The sequence below is a fragment of the Pleuronectes platessa genome, chromosome 12, assembly GCF_947347685.1.
Source record: "Pleuronectes platessa chromosome 12, fPlePla1.1, whole genome shotgun sequence".
Taxonomy (NCBI): Eukaryota; Metazoa; Chordata; class Actinopteri; order Pleuronectiformes; family Pleuronectidae; genus Pleuronectes; species Pleuronectes platessa.
In genome coordinates this window covers 18,667,480-18,690,243 of record NC_070637.1, presented here as the reverse complement: position 1 = coordinate 18,690,243, position 22,764 = coordinate 18,667,480, and the positions used below count along the sequence as shown (strand labels likewise).

The 22,764-nt window shown below is 42.0% G+C and overlaps 1 protein-coding gene and 1 pseudogene across 1 annotated transcript; one reads left to right on the top strand and one right to left on the bottom strand.

Moving 5' to 3' along the window:
* Positions 1-841: 841 nt before the first annotated feature.
* On the top strand, positions 842-2,414 carry LOC128453843 (indoleamine 2,3-dioxygenase 2-like; annotated as a pseudogene).
* Positions 2,415-5,391: 2,977 nt separating this feature from the next.
* insyn2ab (inhibitory synaptic factor 2Ab) lies at positions 5,392-20,598 on the bottom strand. Its single transcript, XM_053436861.1, has 3 exons — positions 19,439-20,598; positions 15,308-15,379; positions 5,392-5,575 (listed from the first exon to the last, which is right to left on the bottom strand). The coding sequence occupies exons 1-3, from the start codon at positions 20,596-20,598 to the stop codon at positions 5,392-5,394; spliced, it is 1,416 nt and encodes a 471-aa protein (XP_053292836.1).
* Between the last annotated feature and the right edge of the window lie 2,166 nt (positions 20,599-22,764).

Below are 22,764 nucleotides of genomic sequence, written 5' to 3'. Positions count from 1 at the left end.
ATTAAACATTGATGTAAGTCTATTTGTGTATTTATTCTCTTGATGGGAGTTTTCTTGGTATTTGGACTGAGCTCATAAGGATGTTTATTGCAAGGAAACACAGCCCTGGTCCAAATAATACATTTCACTGGGCGTCTAAATATCCTCACTGGGTGTTGACTGATGTGTCTCAGCCTGTATTATACATGTGTTCCAAACAGTGAAAGCATAGTAAAGTGCCAGGGAGAAACAGACAATGGGAATGTGGAAATAAATGTCACCAGAAATCAAAACTGTCATTTGTCTCATTTCATGCTGAAGTGAATTTGGGAGAGTACATAATACGTCTGTTGTTCTGTTTCTCATATGAGCTGAAGTACAAAGGAATCAGATTTAGATGCTGTCGCAGGACAAGACAATACATTTTGGAAACAATTCTACACCTTCCCTCTGAATAATGGGTGTTTCCAGCTCCGCTTCCAACAGAGCAGAACAAGAGTGTTAAGAGCTTCTGTATATGTGTTTGCATGAGAGACTCAACCTGAAGCATCAGGTGGTAAAGGGAGAACACGTGAACCTTACGCATGGAGGACTTGGACCTTTTTATTAAATTAACCTTCATAGTTGGAGCTCAGAGAGAATTAGCATCAATAAAAGGTGCTTTGGTAAACACAAAGTGCAAATACAATGTTTGTCTCGACAATCGAAATCCTCTTAGGGCTTGAAAAACATTGGAGATGCTCTCGTGACAATAGATCTAAAGACTCATCTTTGCTTACTTTACATATGAAAAGAGACGTGTCTGAATAAGACTGCATGTGTCTTTTACATTAGCGAGGTTGTTGTGCGATATATTCACAACATGGCAGTGCAGAGAGTGAGAGTTTTTGACAGCAACAAACACGGCGACAATGGATGAGGTCCTGATATTGTTCCTTTTAGGAAAGAGACAGAAATGGCCACTTTGTAAACGTTGGTGGCTAAACATCCTACTTTTGACTTTTAAAGGTTCTTCCATTGATTCCATTTCTTCTTCATGTTTTTTCAGATTCGTTTTTTGGCACCTTTTTATCTCCAAGGAGGGCAATTCATTTGCAGTTTACAGAGTTGACGATCACACAAACAAATAGAGTTCTGTGAGGGCATCAAGATAAAGATTAAGGAGGTAAAATAAAGAGCAATAAAAAATGTTCCCAATAAATAGACATTTGTTATATCATTTAAAAAGCACAGTCATCAAAGATGTCATTTAAAATGACTGCTGTCAGAGTTTAGTAGCCTGATAGCAGAAGGACTGAGATATTTTGAGTATTGGTTCTCCTCTGAGGTACAAAACAGGAACATGGATTTGATCGTTTCTTTACCCGGTGAGGAGAGATGCTGGGGGTTTTTCAGTGTGTTGTTATTTGTTGAGATGGCCGCTAGTTCAGGTATAATGGTTTGTACTGGCTGCTGTTACTGTTCCTCTTTCACATCAACTGTTTCTGAACCACAGACCGATGCTGCCTAGTGTGTGTCCCTTTGATTGTCTGTGTTTGTTTGCTCTTGTTTTCTTGATGATTTTCAACCTCCAGGGGGCGCTGATGGTGATGCACTCAGTGAAAACCTCTGACCTCAGTGGCGTACAAAAGGGTCTCATCAAAGTAACTCAGTCTTTGAGGAAGATGAAGGAAACTGTCAAACTCAAGCACAATAAGTTTAAATCAAACCGAGCCCAGTCTGAATTTGATAAATGTTCATGCTGTGATGTATATTAAAACAATGGAATTCAAGGTAATTAGAATAAGTGGATTTGTGCTCTTTTCACATCACGTAGATCCGACTGCGTTTCATGGAAAATTTAGAATTTTCCTCTCGGGGTGAGTTTCAGTCTCCTTACAACGTTCTGCGTACTGCAGTTATTAATGCTTTCAATATTTATCTCTTCTGGTGCAGATTTATCTCACTATGCATCATAATTATCTGCCCCTCTTACCCTTCCGTTGAACTTTCATTCTCGCTGCACAAGGCAGCGTGGGAAATGTTAGCACACGCCTCGATTTGCAACTGTTAAACAGGAAGCTAATAAAGCATGTTTATGGTTTTGAGCTCTTTTAGGTGGGGAGACAACCCGATGCTTCCAGCAGGGCTGTTGTATGAAGGTGTGAGCAATGAGCCAATTTCTTTATCAGGCGACAGTGCAGCCCAGAGTTCAGCCGTTCAGTGTTTCGATGCTTTGCTGTGCATCCGGCATGAAGATGAGACATGTAATGATGTATTTCCCTCAACCTCTGCAGGACTTGATCTCCTCCTGCTCCAGCCCTGATCTCTGCCAGGCCTATAACACCTGTGTGTCAGCGCTGGTGGATTTACGGAGCTACCACCTCAACACTGTGACCAAGTATGTTGTCATGCCTGCTAACCAGGCCCGAGCCGTGAGCTGCCCGCTTCGATAGATTGGGTACGGGAAGTTCTTTTTAGCACTTCATTTAACATCTGGAGTTTTATGACATTCACACCTGTTTTCCCAGGGGAATAACTAATGGATCTTCATTCAAATAAATCATAGTTTCTACATGATTTGGTGCAGATATGACATCACGCTGTGGCGTCTCAGTGAGGGTGGTCTAACAGACCTGACACTGGGAACCAGTCAGAAACTGCTTTTCAGCCTGGATTTGAATTAGTGGAACTTTTGATATGATAGTCTGACTCTGTGTGATGACATATTCTATCAAAATTTGTAGAAAGTTCATTGTTGACCCACTATCTCAAACAAAGTGTCAAACTTTTTAATGTACTCTTTTCTAGGATTGAGTTTCTACACACTTTAATACTTATGTAATCAAAATATATGACATTCAACATTTTAAACGATCATGCTGCAGAGGGGAACTTGTTTTAGTTCTATAATCACTCAAGTTATTAGATTCAGATATAATATTTCTATTGCCATTTATATTTATATAAATGCATTTTCACACTATTTGTATAAACCTTGATTATAATCTCTAACTATTATATAACCTTATGATTTTGCAGTTGACCTGTTTTCATCTTCACTATGGAATGTAAATGTACTGATATTACAATGTATGTAATATATTTTCATGCTAACTAGACGATTTTTCTGAGCTGCATGTGATCAATAAACTGATTTGTGTGTAGAAATAAAGTGAAACTGAACATTGGAACTCATATGTCCGTAACAGTAAGAAGCCGATGACAGAGGAGGAAGGTAAATACAGAGAGAACTGTGTTTTGGAGGGGAACTAGAGGGAGGAAGTGCTGCAGGAGTGAAATGATGCCATTAGGATGAATGACATAGAGACAGACACAGTGGGAGTTCTCAGGGGAGACGGCTGAACGGACAGACGTGGGATCAGGTCGCTCAGTTTGATCGACTGCAACCCCCCGCCCACCTCCCAGTCGTCACTTGGAGGTTTGAGAAGTAATCACATTAGAAGAGAGGAGAGAACAGAGCTGCACCGCACTGCTGGTGCTGCTGCTGATGATCCCTGGTCATGGTCCAGCTCTGCTCCACTAAAGCACAAAAGATGTACAATGTGGACGGCTTGACACTGGCTTGACACCGGCTTGAATCCGGCTTGAATCCGGCCAAACGCAGCTCTGGCTGTGGCGACACTTCACAATGCTTCTAGCACTCAGTGGACACAGGAGAACAGCATATCACCTTCAGTTGAAAATGTTTTAATGATGTAGAAACAGTAGAAAAATGCATAATATTGCACATAATCGCGAAATTGCACTTTCTCAAGGTACAGATCTTTGCATGGAAATGACCTGAATAATGTCACCTACTGCGTGATCTAAGAATGGGAGGCCTGCGTGTGTGTGTTCCTGACATGAAACAGTGATGCCGCTGTCATACACTTCCAGTAAATAACAGCGAGCAAGTTCAGTGTCATTGCTACATCCTTTGTTGTTTTGAGTTTTTGAACCAAAGCTGGTGGCTACATGTTTTCTCTGCTGTATACGATTGCTACCGTGGATCCTCTAGCACTGTGTATAGCCCTTCCACTCGCGCAAGTTCAGTGCACGGGTGTTTGTGTGGGGTGGGCAGACAGATGTGTGGTGGTGTTCCTGTTCTCTGTGGCGAAGGAGAAGAAAAAGAAGAGAAAGTTATTTAATTTTACAAGATGGGACTCGCAGATGAATGGCAAGATAAATCAATACAACAGCACTTTGAATGTTAAATAAAATGCCAACTGGATGAAGGAGATAAATGGACCTAAAATAGATTCAGTTCCAGACACAGTAAATGACTGAGAGGCAAACTCTTAATGGACTCTTGGAGAAATGTTAAAATAGCCTTTACTTTTCATAGTTCAAACTTTCTAAAAAAAAAGAAAATGGAAAAAAAAAACATAATTTACATTATCATAGAAAATACTCTGCCTTAGAAGTAGTCAAAACATTATACTGTATATGCTGCTTTAAAAAATCTGTAACCCAGAAGACATTTTCAACAGTGCCTGCTTCAAGAGGAGGGGCCTAAACACACACACACACACACACACACACACACACTAACACATATGTGTGTTTTAAATTTCATCTTCAACTTTGCAAAAACAAAAAAAAGTATCATTAAAATACGAATTCTAAAAATAATGTGTTAGTGTGGCCAACAGAAAAGGAAGACACAGTTTTAGCACAGTGAAACGGAACGAGGGACGGAGAGAGATAAAGGGAGGGATAGAGCGAGAGGGGGAGGAGACAGGGGTTATTAACAGAAGCAGGCAGATGTTCAGTCAGACGCACAAACTGAGCAGGACGTGAACAGATCAGGGGGACGGGACGGGGGGGGGGGGGGACGGGGCTTATAAGAGCAGCAGCGACACACTGTCATGTACTGTACTGTGTTTCAGTCTCTTTACGCATGTTCCTGTCAATAGTCAAATGTTTGTGCTTTGCCGGAGGTCGGGCGGATGTCCATTCAAAGATTATAGCTCCGCTCATAAAAGGCCCCCCCACATGGCGCCTCCTCTCGTTGCCAAGCAATATGCTCTGAGGGGAGAGAGACCAAAAGTGCATTGCATTGGAGGATGCAATAAAACCATGTGAACATAAAGTGAGAGGTGCATTAAACCCAGAATATAAATAACATCCGTCGTAACGCAGGTTTAAAAAAATACATGTACAAATATCCTTAAGCTCACCTAGTTTGTCGACACCTCTCCAGCACACGAGCCAGAAAAAGGTTTGACAGAAATGAAAAATGTTTTTTCTTTCTTTCATGTGTCTGCTGTCCCCTCAGCTGACTGGACGTGATGTCTCAACTCAAATGAACCGGTGTCCGTCGCTATCAATCCCAATGGGTTGATTGCTCCTTCTGATCCGTTTAGAGAATAACAGGAGTATTAATGTGCCCCCATAAAAAGGCCGTTTTCCGAAGCCTTCGTGTTGGATTCAAAGGAACCAGAGTTTCCAGCGAGCGTGCTTTTTGGACTCTGTCTTGGACTTGCGTTTGGGGGTGGAGGTGAACACTTCGTTGGAGTAAGGCAGGGCAGGGAACTGTGGGCTGTCCAGGGGGCACAGCCTCCTCATCAGGGGGTGCAGCTTGTCCTCCTGCAGCTTGAAGTCCAGCTCCACACTGAAACACAAACATAAATACGGAGAATATGTAAAAGAGGTTATGTTTGTATTGTCATTTGTTCAGCTTTCAGTTAGCAGCATTACACAAAAACTACAGGACAGATTAACCTGACTGAAGGATGTGCTGTGGGTGGAGGGGAAAACCCAATAAATCAGAGGGGGGGGATCCATGAGTTTTGAGAAAATATTCGTCAACATTTGCGTTGATTTCTTTGGAGAATAATTCATGGACCTCAATGAAAAATCTGTCTTTAAGAGAGATTTAAAAGAGGATAAGAAGTATCTCTTCAACTCCCACTTCAACCTTAATTATAAAGCACTTTGAACATTGTTGATCCAAAGTGTGTTCCAAAACAAAGTGATAAGACAATCCATTATAACAATGATAATAATAACAACAACAACCCATAATATTACACGACAATTTATTCACATTGAAATGCTGAAGAACAAAGCCTTTCAGTAAACTTCCATTGAGGGGGACAATGGGATGATGGGAGGGAGAGAGTTCCAGAGTTTTGGGGCAACGATGGAGGAAGGCCTGTCCTCAAACACATCTCTTCAGGGAGATTGTTCCAAGGAGTGGGAGCCCTGACCGAAAAGACCCGGCCACCTTTGGTCCTCACCCAGGACTGTGGAATGGCGAGTCAGGTCTTCACTGAGGACCTCAGGTAACGAGAAGGCACATGTGGGTTAAAAATAACGGAAATGTTCTCACATGCAAGTCCAGAAGGAACCTTAAAAGTTAACAATAAAATCTAAAAATATTTGCAAGGATTTGATTAGACTTCACATTTATTGCACATAAAACACCAGCATCAGGTGCATTAGAAGCGATTTATTAGTCTTTTTAGCATTTATGACTCAGTTTTTGACTTATTTTTCAAGCTTGTAATCCACTGAAGTCCAGATGGAGGCTGGGAGGGAGGCGAGCGGTTCACACACCCTGGCAGCACATATCTCCTGTGGCACACATCCATATTTCAGAGTCCTGCGAGTTATAGGCTTCCTCTGCATCACCCCAGTATTTTTTTTTTTATGCATGCAGTCAAAGGGCTTTTCCTGCATAGATTATATTTGTAATAAAAAAAGAGAGAGAGAGAGAGAGAGAGAGGCTGAATGTGTTTTGCTCCTGACATGAGTCGTCAGTGTAATCCCAGCCTGGTCATTGTCTGATTTTGTTCTGGCAAACGTAGCTGAACTCTCTCTCTCTGATTAAATCTCTCGGGGCCCTGCGATATATGTGCGGGGGGGCTAAATCCCATCCAAACGAAACCACTGGGAGGCCAAGCAGACCTTGATTAACTGCCCGCATCCAAGCGTGGGAGAAATGCACTATTATACACCATCTCCCATCGTTTTATTGCTATTGATCTCCAGCGCTCTGTTAATGTATTTATTCCTGCGATATGCTATAAATTGTCAAAGCATCATCGTGGAAAACATGAGAGAATGGATCATCTGCTCTGCTCCGACGACTCACGCTAAAAAAAAAAGACTTTCACTCTGGTTTGACGCATCATCCGGCAACATTACACACTGCATTTCAAAAGCTCTGCGACCACTCCGACTTACAGGGGTGGGGGAGGGGAGGGGGGGAGGGAGAGAACTGTAGAACTGAAGAATTTAACTGAATCTGCCAAAAGCAATGACATCTGACATGTCAAGGTCAAACGAGTCCTCTCCTCGTCTGCAGGCGGACAAAATGGGCGTCAAAGTACAAAGCTGGGCCCGATACAGTAACCGCTGTGATGGGCAGTGTAATTAGTTCACTGAAGGATATGCTCCACACTCAGAGTGACATAATGAATCCTGGGAACTGTCCTCACCCCTAAGATAAGTGTCAGTTAAGAACACAGCTCTATTAAAGCCTCCTTCTTTATTTATCTCGTTTTCCACTCCAGATGAAAGCTTAGAACTCGCAGGTCTGCTGAATGATGAATTCCCTGACAATGTAAAAAACTCAGCTTCATACACCGAAGCCTGTATCTCAGCAGAACTGCAGTCACTTCTCTTATTCTCATTATTAATCGACTCGTTTCCTCTTGGGTTTTTTCTTTATCTCCATTTGTATCTTTTGTTTTATGTTCAAATCGTTGTGTCCTTTACATGTGCCGTTTTAAATAATGTCGACTTGGCAGAAAGCAGAGCAGAATCCCAGCAGCAGCACCGTGCAGCGTAGAATAGCCTCGGCAATTATTGAGCAATTAATCACTTGGCAGATCACCGCAGCTCCTGCACGCTGTGGACAAGTGGCTCGGTGGGAAGCCAGAGGCGGCACTGTACGATGCGGGTGGCGCTCAGGCAGCAGGTGCTTCAGCATACACAAGCCCAATATCTAAGATCACCTCAGCACAAAAACAGATCCGAGCGGAGGAGGACAGGGAGGTTCTTCTGGGGCGTTCAGCGCGGCAGATTAATCATCTTTTTAGTGATGCAGCGTGAGGAGCTGCTGCTGTGATCAGTGGTCGAGCCGTTTGTTTGTCTGCGGTCGTGGTGCGCCGAGCACCGCTCAATGCTCGGTGCTCCTGGGAGGGATTTGGCCGCTGTGAGGGGCCTTTAATGCACAACACACACCATCCATTCAGCAGTGTGTACCTGCTGTTCCACTCTTTTTCCTGCTACCGGCACCTTGCAGCTCAAAGTCATCTCCCCACCCGTGATTTCCCCTTCGGCCGTTCACAGTTCAAAGTCTGCACTTGACAAGATGAGTGGTTGAGGCCCTGTGCGGTGTAACATCTACCGAGCTACATGATGGGGGGAGGTAAATTAAACCACCACAGAGTGACAGTGATTTCCTCCGCTGACAGGCAGCAGTCGAAGCATAAACTTCCCACAGGTTATGTAAATCAGATCTGGAAAACTCTCCCCCCCCCGTCATGTCTATCAGATTTATTTCTGTTGACTGTTACATGGCTTTCTGCTCCACAGACACACAGAGAAACACAACGTTAATGAAAACAAAACAGAGTCTTGACAACTCTTCACCAAAAAACAACCACAGCTTTGCCATCTCAGCGTGGGACACGAGCACTAATTAGCTCCGTGCGTCTCATTATGTTTCATTGCAGTCGCCTTTCCCCGGGACGTAACTGTTTCTCAAAGTCATTGTTAGTTTGGAATTGGAAACACTGCGTTATGTACTTTGATGCAAATTCAACACAGCGTTATAGAAATATAAAAAAAAAAGACTTGAATCCTTTGATCTGAGCTGCTGTTTTAGTTACTGGGCCTCCTGCTGCAGCCCACTCTGACTCAGTGGTGGGCCATGTTTACTTTATAACTGATGCTCTGGCAGATCTTGTTTGAGTTACACATGTACTGTGGATGAGTGTGGTGAGGAGACGTGAAGTAAACACCATGTCCTTCATAAGCAGATTATTAGTTTAATTTAACTAAATTATTTCTCTCCTAAAGAACGTGAATCACAGCAGTGAAAAAGTTACACAACAATACACATGTTTACACGGAGCAATATTCCAGTAATAACCCCATGAAAACAATAGTCTGAATAAGACACTGCCATGAAAACAATATTTATTTTAAACTGAATGAGGTCAAACATGCAATAAACAATAATCAAATTAAAACATGTGGAGTGTTCTGACCTTAGTTGCATTATATAGTCATTAGAGAATTTTCTGAACTTCCTTTTTTTGTTTTTAATTCTCCTTTTTTCATTTTCTCCTGGATCATCTTTGTCTCTGTTGCACATTGCCGCTAGAGACTTGAAATACTCTGCACTATATCTGGTGTCTGGTAAATCATGCATGAGGAAAAACTAAGGTTAAAATATCATGTTATATTTTCCACATTAATGATGTATGAGGCCTATTTACCCACCTGAACCCATCTGCTATTAACATGTTCATTTTTACAACCCTAGCCACCTGACCTGAAGATCAACAGGGGTAAGCAGTTATAACTACAATCTGCGCATCACTAAGTAGACACAATATATTTCAAAGTCATAATTTCCCTCCCCCTTATGGAGTTTTCACAGCAGTTTGCAACATCAGCATTCAGCAGTCACCTAAGCTCAATGACACATGGCCTGGGTTGTGTAAATAAGATAAAAAAATAACAAGGAGTTGAAGCTTTTGCTAAATTATAAAGAAAACCCTGATTGTATTCCACAGTAGTATCGTGCACTTAACGATTTCAGGGTTCGGGTTTTAAAATCTTGTTGGGAACATGGGACGTATATTATGGACGTAATGCTGATATGAATCATTATCAAACATAATAAACGGAATAATTGTTGGTGTTCATGTAAACATAGCCACATTCCTTCTTACCCCAACAATGTCTACCACAAATGTGAGCAATCAAACCCTAAACAGTCTGCATTAAGAGATACCCCTATGGCGATAAGTTGGTTTCTTTCTTTTGCAAAATGGGTAGAAATACCCTTTTAGCAAACCCTTTCCCCCCCGACGTGAAGGACAGTATCATTATCCTTCCTGCTCGAGTTTATCGCCTATACGTCCAGCCTCTCTCCCTCTCTCTCCCCCCCCCCCCCCCCCCCCGCCCCCCCCGCCCCACCATATGTATGCCCTATTTGTTGCCGTGATGTATGAGATGCTGCAGTCTGCTGTGGAGCCTGTCAGGGCAGGGCTGAAGTCTGGATAACACCCACAGATTGACTACCTGAGCTCGGTTGCAGCTCCGCTCCCAAATTTATCGAACACATGGGATGTTGGTCCGCTGCGAAATTAAGGGCTTCGTCTGGCGAGCTGCTAATCTTGGCTGCGGTTGTGCTGTCTAACCTCGAGGGGTAATTGCTTCTTTGGTCCCGACTTAAATTGTTTTAATTTGCCTCACTGTACTCGGCCCTCCCCGTTGATTTGTCTCAGGGAATAGTTTGTCCTGCAAGGTTATTGCTTTTGCCCTATCAGCAGAGTGACCTACGGATTAATAGGTGTTTTATAATAACAGGAATGGCAGCTGTTTGAGTAATGAGGTTGCTCTATATGCGACAGTTAAACAGTAAAAAGTATTAAAGAGCAGAGACATAAAGAGAGGCGACAATAAAGAAAAAACGCTAAAGGAGGATTTGAGCTGCAGGGTTTTGCAGACGAATACTAAACAGCACTTTTTGCAGAATTGAAGATATTTATGACGACTGCTTTGGCAGAGACAGATAGAACCGTGATGGATTACCACCCTGCTTGCCAACCACAGCTCCTCTCGATCCAGTGACTGTTAAAAACCAGTTGGTTGAAATCAAATCAACGACTGTTTAATGACGGAGAGCACGGACGAAATGACAATCTTCCACTTTATTATTACTCGGGCAGAATCCATCTTCATTGGGATTTTGTCAGCGCACCACATGGCTTTGGTTTAGTGAAAATAAACTGAAGGGACATCTTTCGCCATCAGGAGTCGTTCAGAGTTTGTTAATTAAGCCAAGTAGCTTCACTGATACACACTGTTGGCCCACTTTGTTTAATCTAAATATGATCAGGGAAATAGAAAAAAAGGAGAAACTCCACTGTAAACTTTAGGACTTCTCTCCTCTATGCAGTGCGCCTCTTGCATCAGTCTTACAAATTGCATTACTGCTACATCTTTAATGTTGCCCTCTCAGTTCAGTGAAACACAAATGCACTCCAACACGTCATTTATCTGCAGTAAGACGTCGTTAAACTATAGATACAGTAAAAAGTACACGGCACACACACACACGGCATCGTTCACAGACTCATGGACGTTTATTTATATAGTTCTTAATATTCTCCCATACTCTGTTTAAACTCCCATGTTGAAAGCCACACTAACAGCAATGGTTAAAGCTATGAAACAAATCAATGAGAAGTCCTGTACGATCAATATGGACACAAATCCACAAGCACACACACAGCAGAGATAATAATGTCCCAATAAAACAAGACTTGGAGGAGGATGAACACCAGATAAAATGAATTTTAATAATTAGAAAATCCTCTTTGTTTAGGTGAAGATTTGTGATTCTTGCACGATTCATGAGGATACAAAATAAATTACAAACACTGTGATACTAAACAGCGAATTGTAATTTATTTTTCTGACACTGGAAACTGCCTCAATTCTCCATGTGAAAAATGTGAGTGTTGATACTATAGATCTGTGGCGGATCAAATTTTTCTCATTTTAAGCTCCATAAAGCCGAGGGAACCTGAATTATTTACCATTCAATGTTGTTGCTTGGAAAAACCCTGCAGCAGTTCTCAGGTCAGGTTTATTACCTCAGCAGAGATGGTTATGTGTTCACCTGTGTCTGTCGGTTTATTCGCCTGTCAGCAGGATTAAGCAAAAAGTACAGAAACAAATTGGATTATTTGTTTATTAACCTGTTGTCAGAAGCTACTTTGTTAACTGGAGGAACAACCGTCCTAACTGGAGAATGAGGGCATGTTCATCACTTTGTCTACAATGTAAATTCAATTATATAGATATTATATAGATATTTGTCTAAAGGCCTGTGTACAATGATAGCTGACAGGTGTTATTATAGCTGCATATTCAGGAATGCAGAAAAGACCTGGGCCCATGACTGAACCTTGAGGAACACCACAAAAAACACACAAATCAGCCCCAAGATGACAATGGATATAAAGTTTTCTATCCAGGAAGTTTGATTAAATATGGCCTTGTTTACTCCAACATTTAAAGAATATATCAAAATAGCTGCATGTATTGAAGGTTATAGTGTAAACAGATTCTAGTGTAAACAGGTTTTTCTCTCTGGACTGCAGGGAAACAACAGACAAAGCAAATACCACTCGACCAACCACTGTTGTGCTTGGGATCCCTGCTGAGTTTTTTTATGAAGGGAAGAATTGCTGTCTTTGCAAGCCACGTAAGACACTTTTGTGTCTTACGTTTTTTTAACAAGATGTTTAAGCCAAAACCTGCTGGGTTTGCCGTCATCATCATCATCATCATCATCATCATCATCATCATCATCATCATCGTCATACATCAGCTGCCTCACTAAAGCAAAGCAGTTCTAGCCACCCAATTAGAGAGGTTAGTGGGATGTGTGCTAAGTAATTTAACATGGCTCTCAGAGGATATTATAAAATTGTTCTTGCTAGGAAGAAAGGTTCCCCACCACTGTTTAAGGTGAGGTCCATCGATTAAAAACATTATTTAGTCTAACATCGAGTACATGGAGTCTTTACGGATGAATAGGTAGTCAGGATTTGAAGAATCTAGGTCAGACAGCAGTTCATTGAGTGAGCAATAGCTTTAAAGCCATAACTGCTGCCAATCTATTATCTCTCTAATAGCAGAATCAGGGAAAATCATTTGCTGTTGCTGAGATCTGACTTTGCCTGAGCAAGATGATTCAAGTCAGTTTATCCATACTTGCTAAAGAAGTGGTGTTTTCCTTTCAATAGATACTCGGGTTCATTCTGAAGGAGCTTGAATCTACTCTCCAGTTTTATTGACCACAGTCCAAAGCTGCTCTCTTCTTACACTGGTGTGGGAGGAGTGGGAGAAGCTCTAGGGCTCTGTTTAGTTTACATCCTGTAATGTTTTGTAGAGGTATTGACATGATAAAGTCTTTTGTTAGCATTTTGGGTTTTACCCTGACTGACATCAGATCAAAGCTCCTTTTTTGATGCATCAGGACTAAAACATGACAGACTTTAGTCTTGCAAGCCAGCGGGTCATGTCAGGATCTTGTCCGAGCTGGACTCTATAATAGTGTGCAGCCCGGATCAAGGGACATGTCGTCAAAATCTCCAGTCTGAGCTTTATTCTCATTGGGCCTGATAGGAACATGACCATGCTCTTATTCTTCTGTTACACTTTTCCCCTGAGGCTTGCCGTTACTGGGGTGCCAAGTTTTAACTTGATGTGTACTGCCTGTTCCCGAGTGGTGCACCTTCACCAACGAATTAAAAAACCTGCTGTTAGGAATCAGAAAACAAAAAAAAGACTCAAATTGGCTTCATCAGTCTTTGTCACGTGAGCAAAGCCATACTGACTGAATTAGGGAATGACCTGAGACGAATTCAGATGCCAGGGAGCATCTTGCCGGAGCGAAACAAGCCACAGGAGGTGGTCAATGAGGCATGATAGCCTAGGAGATGGACGAGAGAAAACATTATAGTTGATGTTACACTGCCGGGTTTCCCCTGGACAGCACGATTCATTAGAGGAAGAGGAAAATCCTCACACTCCAACACTGCTCTGATTTCCCTTGTTTGTATCACATTTGCTTTTAGTTGTATTGTTGATTACTTGATTACAACCATATTGCATTCATTCATAATAAGACCTTATAATCCCAAAGCCCAGCAGGTTTTTTTTCCCCTTGTGGAGAAAATGCTGACTCATGCAAAAGACCTAGAACATATGGGAAGTTTATTTGTGCCCAAAAGACATTTCTAAATATATGGAAATTGGTGACTATGGCACAAATGTTTCCATATGTGGTTTTTCAGTGAGACACAATGATTTCTCATCCAAGTGCCTCTGATATTAAGGAAAGAAATATCCTTGTGGTAACAGGAAAGTATTTCAATTTTCAAACAGCTCTTATTATCTTAACATTACAAAGCATATTCTAGCATTATGCAGGGACTATTGAAAATAAATATGAAAGTAAAGAGAGAAGGATGAAGCAGAGATTAGGATATACACAAAGGATACACTGTAAATATTTCATCTCTAATTAGTGATTTTGTATTTTTTGTCTGCTGCTGTCACTCAAGTCCACATGAAAGAAAGTGAGAGGTTCCATTGCACAAAGTGTTTTTTCTGGGCTTGAGGGTATTTTCCAAGCAACTGTCTATTTCCTATTTTAGGACACTGCAAAGAAGGGACTCTGCAATGGAAGCTTCTGGATTGAAGTGATAAATGACACAAGGTTCCAGCTTTAGTGGATTTTCCACCTGCTCCTCGGCCAATTTTTCAGCTCAGGAACATACGAGAACACACTTGCACCTCGCAGAGTCGTTGTGCGTTTTGACAGGAATACAGTTTACAAGATAAACTGACGATCAAAAAAAAAACGAGAGCTGTGCTGACTGGGATTGGTACAAGGGCACAGAACTAAGCAGGTATTTGACACGTTTTATGGGATATAAGTCATAACTCCTCCTGCTCTTTGTGACAAGGTCATTTGTAATTCATCGCATTAACTTCCCGGTGATATTAAGTTTGTCAGTCCACAGAAACCCTTGCAAATGATATTGGAAGTAATATTTATTTTATGTCGTATTCTAGGAGATAATCATCTCCCTGACTCTTTTGACTTCTCGTCACTTTTTTTTCTCCATTTATTCAACATTTTAAGCCACATCCTTCCATCCCATGCATTATCTATAGAGCTTGTTCCTTGAGGCTAAACCATTCAGACTTACATTCTCACCAAGGGTCAATTTATAGTTTCAAATTAGCCTCACCCCAATCTGCTTGTCTTGACTGTGGGAGGAAGCTGGAGCACCCAGAGAAAAAAAAAACTCACACAGGGAGAACATTCAAACTCCACATAAAGAGACCACCATCGCACCAGGATTCAAACCAGGAACCTTCTTGCTGTGAGGCGACAGGGCTAACCACTGCAATACCACTTTAGCCGTATACCTCGGTCAAATAATCACTACTGTAAATGTACAGAAGAGCAATGCTGCACTTAAGCCCTCTTGTAAGCATCGGTTTCACATTGAAGCACTTCATCACACAGGTAAACAGCATTATTGACACTGGCAGTGAAACGTAGGGGGCCCACCTGTAAATGATGCATGCGCTGTTTCGACAAGTGTCACAATTTGCTGTGTCTTGTCCTGTTCGGTAGGAGAGCCTGTGAAGAGACAGATGAAAAGATTTATGGAATCTCCAGAGAAAGGCTTGAGCTTTGCATTTCAACAGCTGTGGGGCATCAGCAATGAACAGCCAGATTTGTTCAGCATGGTTTTCACCCCCTGTGTTGTTTATTCCTAACAGGTGAATATGGGGTTAGGGTTAGGGTTAGGGTTAGCAGCGGATCTGATCCTGTGGCTCTCTCAGATTCGGTTAATCAAGTGTGTAGACTTGCTGATTTTACATAATAGTATTACCTTATTTCACCGTAGCCATAGTTGAAAAAGGTGGTATGTGTCTCTATTCCATAGCCTATAGGCAACAGGAAGTAAGTGGGAGCTAAATGCAGCATGAATCATGTGTAATGGAAAATCTATATCGTTTCAATCTGGGCTTTCCTGTACATATTCATTAATTTGCATCCAAATCAATTTGCCACAGACATAATTCATACATCAAGAATGAATACAAATTAACAGGACAAATTGTGTCTCATTTGTATACGCACAGGTACATTTCCCCCGGGGACTGTTTTCTGTATGTCATAATATTATATGTCAAAGGACGTCCACAAAGAACCAACTGTAAGCTATTTATTTGGGAAAAACAGACGCTTATGTATGCATAAATCGAAAAGGGACGTTTTTCATTCATTTTGCCTCACTTGAGTTTACTTATGTAGGTGTGTGTATTGGTATTCATGCTTGTGTCCCTGCACGCCATGGCAGGCTGCTGCGGTATGGGCGCCGAGGGGAGGGGCTGCGTTAGAGCTGCACATGTAATTGCTTGCTGTCGCCGTAGCCCTTCACCCTGATGGATGACATGTGGAGGGGGGTTGGACCTCAGCGGTCACTGTGACATGAGAGGAGACCTCATCGGGGGGGGGGGAGCTGATGGGGGGCTCAAAGTCAACAAGTTCATCCATCCTGCCCTGTTCTGAAATCAAGTGCCTTTGAACAGCTGTGAGCAAGGACAGTAACTCACTGCGGAGACAATGTCCACACTAGCGCTGTGCCGTCACAGGGCTTATCCTGTACGTCCCTGTAAATTAAAGAGCCTCGCACTTATAATCAAAGCACATTAACCTTAATTTATGATTTCTACATTTACTCAGCATTGAAAAAGAGATAAAAGGTTCTCTTTCCCATTCAGGGTAAAACGTTTCGTGACCCAGTATACTGCAGTGGCACTGTATTAAAAGCGCAGAATGTCACAGAGTACGAGCTCACGTATTACAGCAAATAACTGCTGCCTCTGAAAGTCATCCTCTGAGCTGACTGTTTGCTGGCACAGTAGCGCTGCTGTGTTGTTTGCCCACGTCAGCTGTCCTGGGATATGTCCTACCCTCTTCATTCCGGTCTCACTGTCCACACCTACAGTACGTGCCTGCAGCTCTGCCGGCCTGAGAACTGCGTCATGTTTTGATTGATAACGTGTGAGTAAAAGCAACGGTCAGGTCAGGGGACACATTATCTCATGTGGCGTTCTACACTTTATGTAAGAGGTTAACGCTTTGTGTTATCCAATGTCAGACAAATTTTCTCTGTATACAGACAGAGCACAGAGGACATTTACTGTACGCTGCGGTTCCCTGACAAGTATTAGTAGAGACCTTCATATTATATATAGCTGTGTATATACACAGGATTATGACAATTTGATCAATGCGGCATGACTCTGAGTTTATATGCATCACACATAAAAATGAGGCTCCAGACTAGTGTTACTCTGAAATATGATGTTGTGCAAAAGACTAATATTCTCTGTGTTACTGAAAGGCCTTATCGTTTACAACCACCTTGAGATAAAAACCTTGAACACTAGAGTTTGTTTTATACACAGAATCTGGTTGAGGTCTTAAGATATATTCAGTTATGCTGAGATTGAGTAAAAAACTGGAACAACGGAGCCAAACATCAGACATTATAATAACTTTTTCACTTTCTCTGTAACGTTTTCCAGAGAATTCCTTTCATCTATTTGGTTAGCAGGGGTGCACATGCCCAACAACTACAGCTGAAACTATGAGATCTGAGGGTCTGTGTGGACGGTAACAGCATTAATGGCAAACATGAGAATGCGGCACACAGTTATTCAATGCAGCAAAACACCAAGTAAGAGATATCTTATCTTATTATGAGTTGCTCATTTCGAAACTGTGGCAGGACAAATTACAATGTGGCTGGCTGCCACTCGAGGTAATTAATGGAAAACTTTGCTTCGACATGACGAGATAGTGTATTTACCTGGGTGGAGTGGTGCACTCCTTATGCTAAAAGCAGTGCCATACAAATAACTGGACATTGTGTTTGGTCTTGGTGAGAACAGACAGGTTTAAAGTTTATTTTTGGCTCATTTCACTGTAAAGTTTATCGACTATCTGACTCTCCAGACGTGCCACAAAAGTATTGAGGAATATACGGATGCCGGGCATTGTGCCCTGTGACTGCTCATCTCTAATAACACCCCTGGAACACAATGCAGTGGAGACACTATGGCATAAAGGGTTCTGTGGACTTGAAAGGCGCACGTGTTATGAAGCTGCACTAATTGGGCCTTTAAAACCCACTTCCACAGAGCCACACTGGGGTGCCTTGTTCTCCGCTGGATGTGGATACGGCTTAAAGACAATTTGGTTTGTGTTTCCAGGGGTTTTAGAGATGGAGTTCATTGATTTTTAGAATTACACTGCTGTAAGAGTCTTACTCTGGACATGGCTCGGGGACTTTATGAAGCATGTTAATACATTTTTTCCGATAAAGGTATATCCCTAATGGAATATGACACTTGGTCTTACAATAAATAGCAGAGAGACGGTACTGAGGTGAATTGTACTGTATTCGAAAAGCCCCATTACACAATGTAGATTGATTATCATGTAATACTACTAATTCAATTTTGAGCCATGGCTTCTCCTCCAGCACCACCAGCAGGTAAAGATTTTCACTTATTCAGTGAAATAGCCTAGGATCTAATGGGCAGATTGCTATTGTTGTACACAAGTTGATGGTTTCTAAAGGATGAAGCCCACGAACTTTTGCGAACCACATTTCTTCTAGCGCCACCATGGGTTTCAATTAAAAATATCTCAACAGCTTCTGTATGGATTGCTGTGACGTTTGGATCAGGCTTTCATGGTACCCAGAGGATATACTGTAACTCTTTGATCTGATTTAGCTGCATCATTACATTTCTATTAGCCTTAGCTATACTTCCTTCATGCTACCATTGTGATTGGGAGTAGGTTAGCATGCTGATGTAGACCATGGGTCAAACGATGTGGATAAACTTGTATTCTTTATATATTACATACAGGAAGTTCCATATCATATTTAATCCATAAAACATGATTTTGCTGTCAGTGTTGTTTTGAAGCAGTGAAGAATGCAATCGTAAATGTACTTAGTCATCAGATATTTTGCTAATATTTGGGAAACAAGTATTACACACCTCTATAGGGGTTTCTTCTAGGTGTAGGACTGATACATAAACATGGGCACATTGTATTGTTTTGAAGCGCAGGCTAGTAGAGGCTCGTCGTAAAATCTACACGTATGGTGAATTGAAACTTAAGCAGTTGGCTGTGTGGCCGTCAGCCAAGGAAACTCTGCAGTCACTCCCCTAGGTTGTCAAAGGCAGCTGAGAAAACCCTGGGACCCTCTTTAGTCCACATGAATATTTGAGTTTGGGTCATTCAGCTGCCATGCTCACTCACAGTGTCATCCCCCTTCTATTGGCTTTTTCCCCTCTGTCTCTCCTTGGATCTACACTGACCTCATGCAGGGCTTCTCTGGAACCCAACTGAAATCCATCAACGTGACGGAGAACTTAAATCACTGAATCACTGAATTCAAATATGATGAAACTAAAAAAATACACTGGCAGAGAGGGGGTAAAAACACGCCTCTAGATTATAACCAAACTTAATTGAGAGAGAAACCTCTTCATCATAGCTTGTTCTGTTCCTGACAGCACTCTGGACTGGGCATCTGCACAGTGTATAATGCATGTTTGGGTTGCATGGTGTAAATGTGGGCACTGTAAATCTCACTGTACTCACCCCTCTCTCTGTGCTTCGCCTTTCTCCAGCTCCTGAATAACTCCAAGCAGGACCTTGATGGTTTCCTGGCTCGAGCTGATGAGGTTCTCCATGGCCTGCAGCTGTGCTTTGATATCCTTGTCTCCTGATACGGGCATTATCTGCTGGCTGCTCCCCATGCCTGGGGCTCTCGTGTCTCCTGGAGGAAAGCCCTCGTCACCCCCGACTGTTTGCTGGAGTTTAGAGGAGGCTGACACGTGCCTTGTCCGACACTGCCCTTGTGACTGTACAGAACATTTGGCACTATGGGGAAGTGTCTGTGACTGCTGTTTGTTTAACTGTGTGCCCTTTTTCCGCTTACAGCTCACAGAGGGGCTTCCTAAAGACTCCACCTGTGTTATAGTGTTCCACTCAACGGGGCCCATTCCCTTTGACTTCTCCTGTGAAAACTCGGAGTTAGCCAGCTGACGCTTTGAGGACGTGCCAGCATCCACGCCTTCTTTGGGTAATCCTTTGTGTTTGGTCCTTGTCCCACAAACCTGGTACTCTTGTTCACTTTTGGAAGGAGGGCTGCTAGGATGGCCCTCTTCCGAGAAATGCGATTCCGAGCACGAGGGTCCATCCAGACAGTTGGCACTGGAAAGCAAATCCTCTGTATCACTGCTGTCATCAGTGTGGTGAAGTAGTGCTTTCGTCTGCCCCACAATCTTACCTTTGTACTTCGATGACTCCCCGAGAGGTAGTCCGTCCTCTCCTGCCGTCTTTATATCACTCAAAAACCCATTGTTTTGTCCTTTGTAATCTTCCACCAGAGCAGTGTGTTTGAACGTATGTCCCTTTTTCCTCTCGAAAGGGAAAGTCTTGTATCGCTTAGTGAGGTCTGGCGATGTCTGGACACCGGTACTCTTGGTCACATTCGGAATTGAGCGTCTGGCAGGCATGGTCATGTATCTTCTGTGAGTCACTTTGCAGGAAATGGATCTGGAGTGTTTCCCCTGGTGCTCATTCTGAGCTTCGCAGATATCTTTAAATCGCACTTGTAGGGCCTTGTTTCTCTTCTTCACCTGCGGCTTGCCTGATTCCGGTCCGGACTGAGTATCGAGGTGTGATTGTTCTGTCTCTGAATCTGAGTCGTCTGAGTTTGAGAGTACAACGTATGTGGTGTCCTCTTTGCTCACCATATTTCCTGAAAAAGATAAAAGAGGTAATCAGAGACTTTGTGTAACTCTGATGACCTGATTCTTTTCTCCTTTTGGGAACATAATTTTACATTTTGGCAACACATTATAAGCTTCTGATAAAGGAACAATCTGTGATCCGAATTCCTAATTCAAGTACGGGGAAATATTAAAAAACTAAAACATCAAAACCCACAAGAATAACCACATTAATCAATCAATCCCCAGCCCCCATTTATGTATTTGAATACAGTTGTGTCTCACACAAATTACAGACGGGGATGTTTCAGAAGTTTTTTTTCCCTTCTCCTGAGTAATGCAGCTATCTCATACATTTATGCTATGCACACCGCCACTTAATCACTCCAATTGATTTGGCATGGCAGTCAGCTCTTAAAAACTGCAATACCCAGGAGCCACGGCCACCATCGCAACGGTGAAGAAGAGGCGTGAGTCAGAGCTGGAACCGTTTCAAAATGCTTTACTGATGCTAATGAGAACATAGTTGCTTTTCAAAAAAATTCCCCTGGATTTAATCCAACCTGCAGATTGTGAAATATTTTTATCACTGTATTTTTTTGTGTCCACTCAGCATTAGTGACGCATGCAACAGAACTTCAGAGTCAGGAACTGGATGTTCCTTGAAGAAATGCACCTTGGAAGTTGCAGTTAACTTCTCACCTTTTGTTTTAATGTGCAGTGGACCATCAACCTTTCTGAAAGCATTTCTTCAACTTTGGAAATGATCACTCAAATTTTTTCTAACTGATTTCAATGAGAATATTTTACTGTGTTTCGACTATATTTCCTGCTGCTGCTGCTGCCAACATCAGGATCTAAGTTCACTGACTGTTATAAATAAACACCTCAAGCTAAAGGTACAATTTCAGTCTTAACTTGGGTTGTTATCTTCTTTTCAGTTTTTCTTTCCTCTATCCTCTAAGTTGTTTGTAAATGTACTTACTTTTAACAATGCAACAAACCATAGTCATATTTTTTTATAATTCACACCTCGTGGCCTATCTGGCACACACCCTGACAAAACTAAATAACGAGAGCAGAGGCTTATATTTCCAAAATGTGCTGGAAGCTGTTGACCAATTACAACAGAGTAGGCCAGTTGGAAAATCAGAGCAGAATGGACTATATTGGGGGATGGGGGCGGGGCTTAAAGAAACAGAAGCTAAAACCAAGCGTTCCAGACAGAGGCTGAAAAGAGGAGCTGCAGCAAAAGTAGAGCATGTTAACTTTTAACATGTACTATTTTAAGTAAAAATTACGGACCTGAATATTTACAAAACATGTGTCCTTTAAGTAACACGTAAATAACGTAAAGAATATGAATTCACAACAACTTCAAGTTGTATTTTGGCTCTTGATACATGTGTTTGAGAATATCTTGAAACTACAGGGCTGCTGTTTGTTTTATTGTTCCCCGACTTTCCATCGACCTGCTTGTGACCTCAAGTAACTTCGAGTGGCAAACATTATTTTTCTTCTGGCTATTACTTAACAAACGGCTTGTGACACATTTATCTTATTGATTCATGTTATAGTAACATAATAACACTCACATTTCAGGATTATGAGTGTTTTGGGCTGAGTTGGGTTTGTGGCTTATTTCCCCCTTGGCTGGTGTCATTTGTTTGGAGTTGCCTTTTGGTTCGCTACAAACTCTGGTCTCTCTTACAGAGAAATGGTTCATATAATATCAATTTCATTTAACATGATTCTCACTTGCCTTGCTGCACACAGGAAAGACCTATTTATAATTTGTCCACATGGCTCATATTTTATTTTCCAGATTAAACAAAAAGGTTAATGTGACAGTTCAACTTACTGTTCTTCATATCATAATTACATCTGAACTGTTGAGCTCCTGTCCACACTTGTGGCTATCAAATTGTCAATGCTATGACTTAAATTAGATATAGTTGCTGTGTTGTCATAGCAGTGGCTTGAGGTGTTCTGTTATGGCTGTGAGATGGTTGGTGCTTGGTCCCCTCGAAGGTGTTTACTCTATAATATATTCCCTTTGTGCGCTGAGGTCCAAAGCAGAGGAAATGACCGCACAGCAGCTGGTGCCCACACATAGACTCTCCATAATGGCTGATATTAAGCTCCTCCACATGTATCCACCTAAACTCCCCAGGGGAAAATTTACTATCA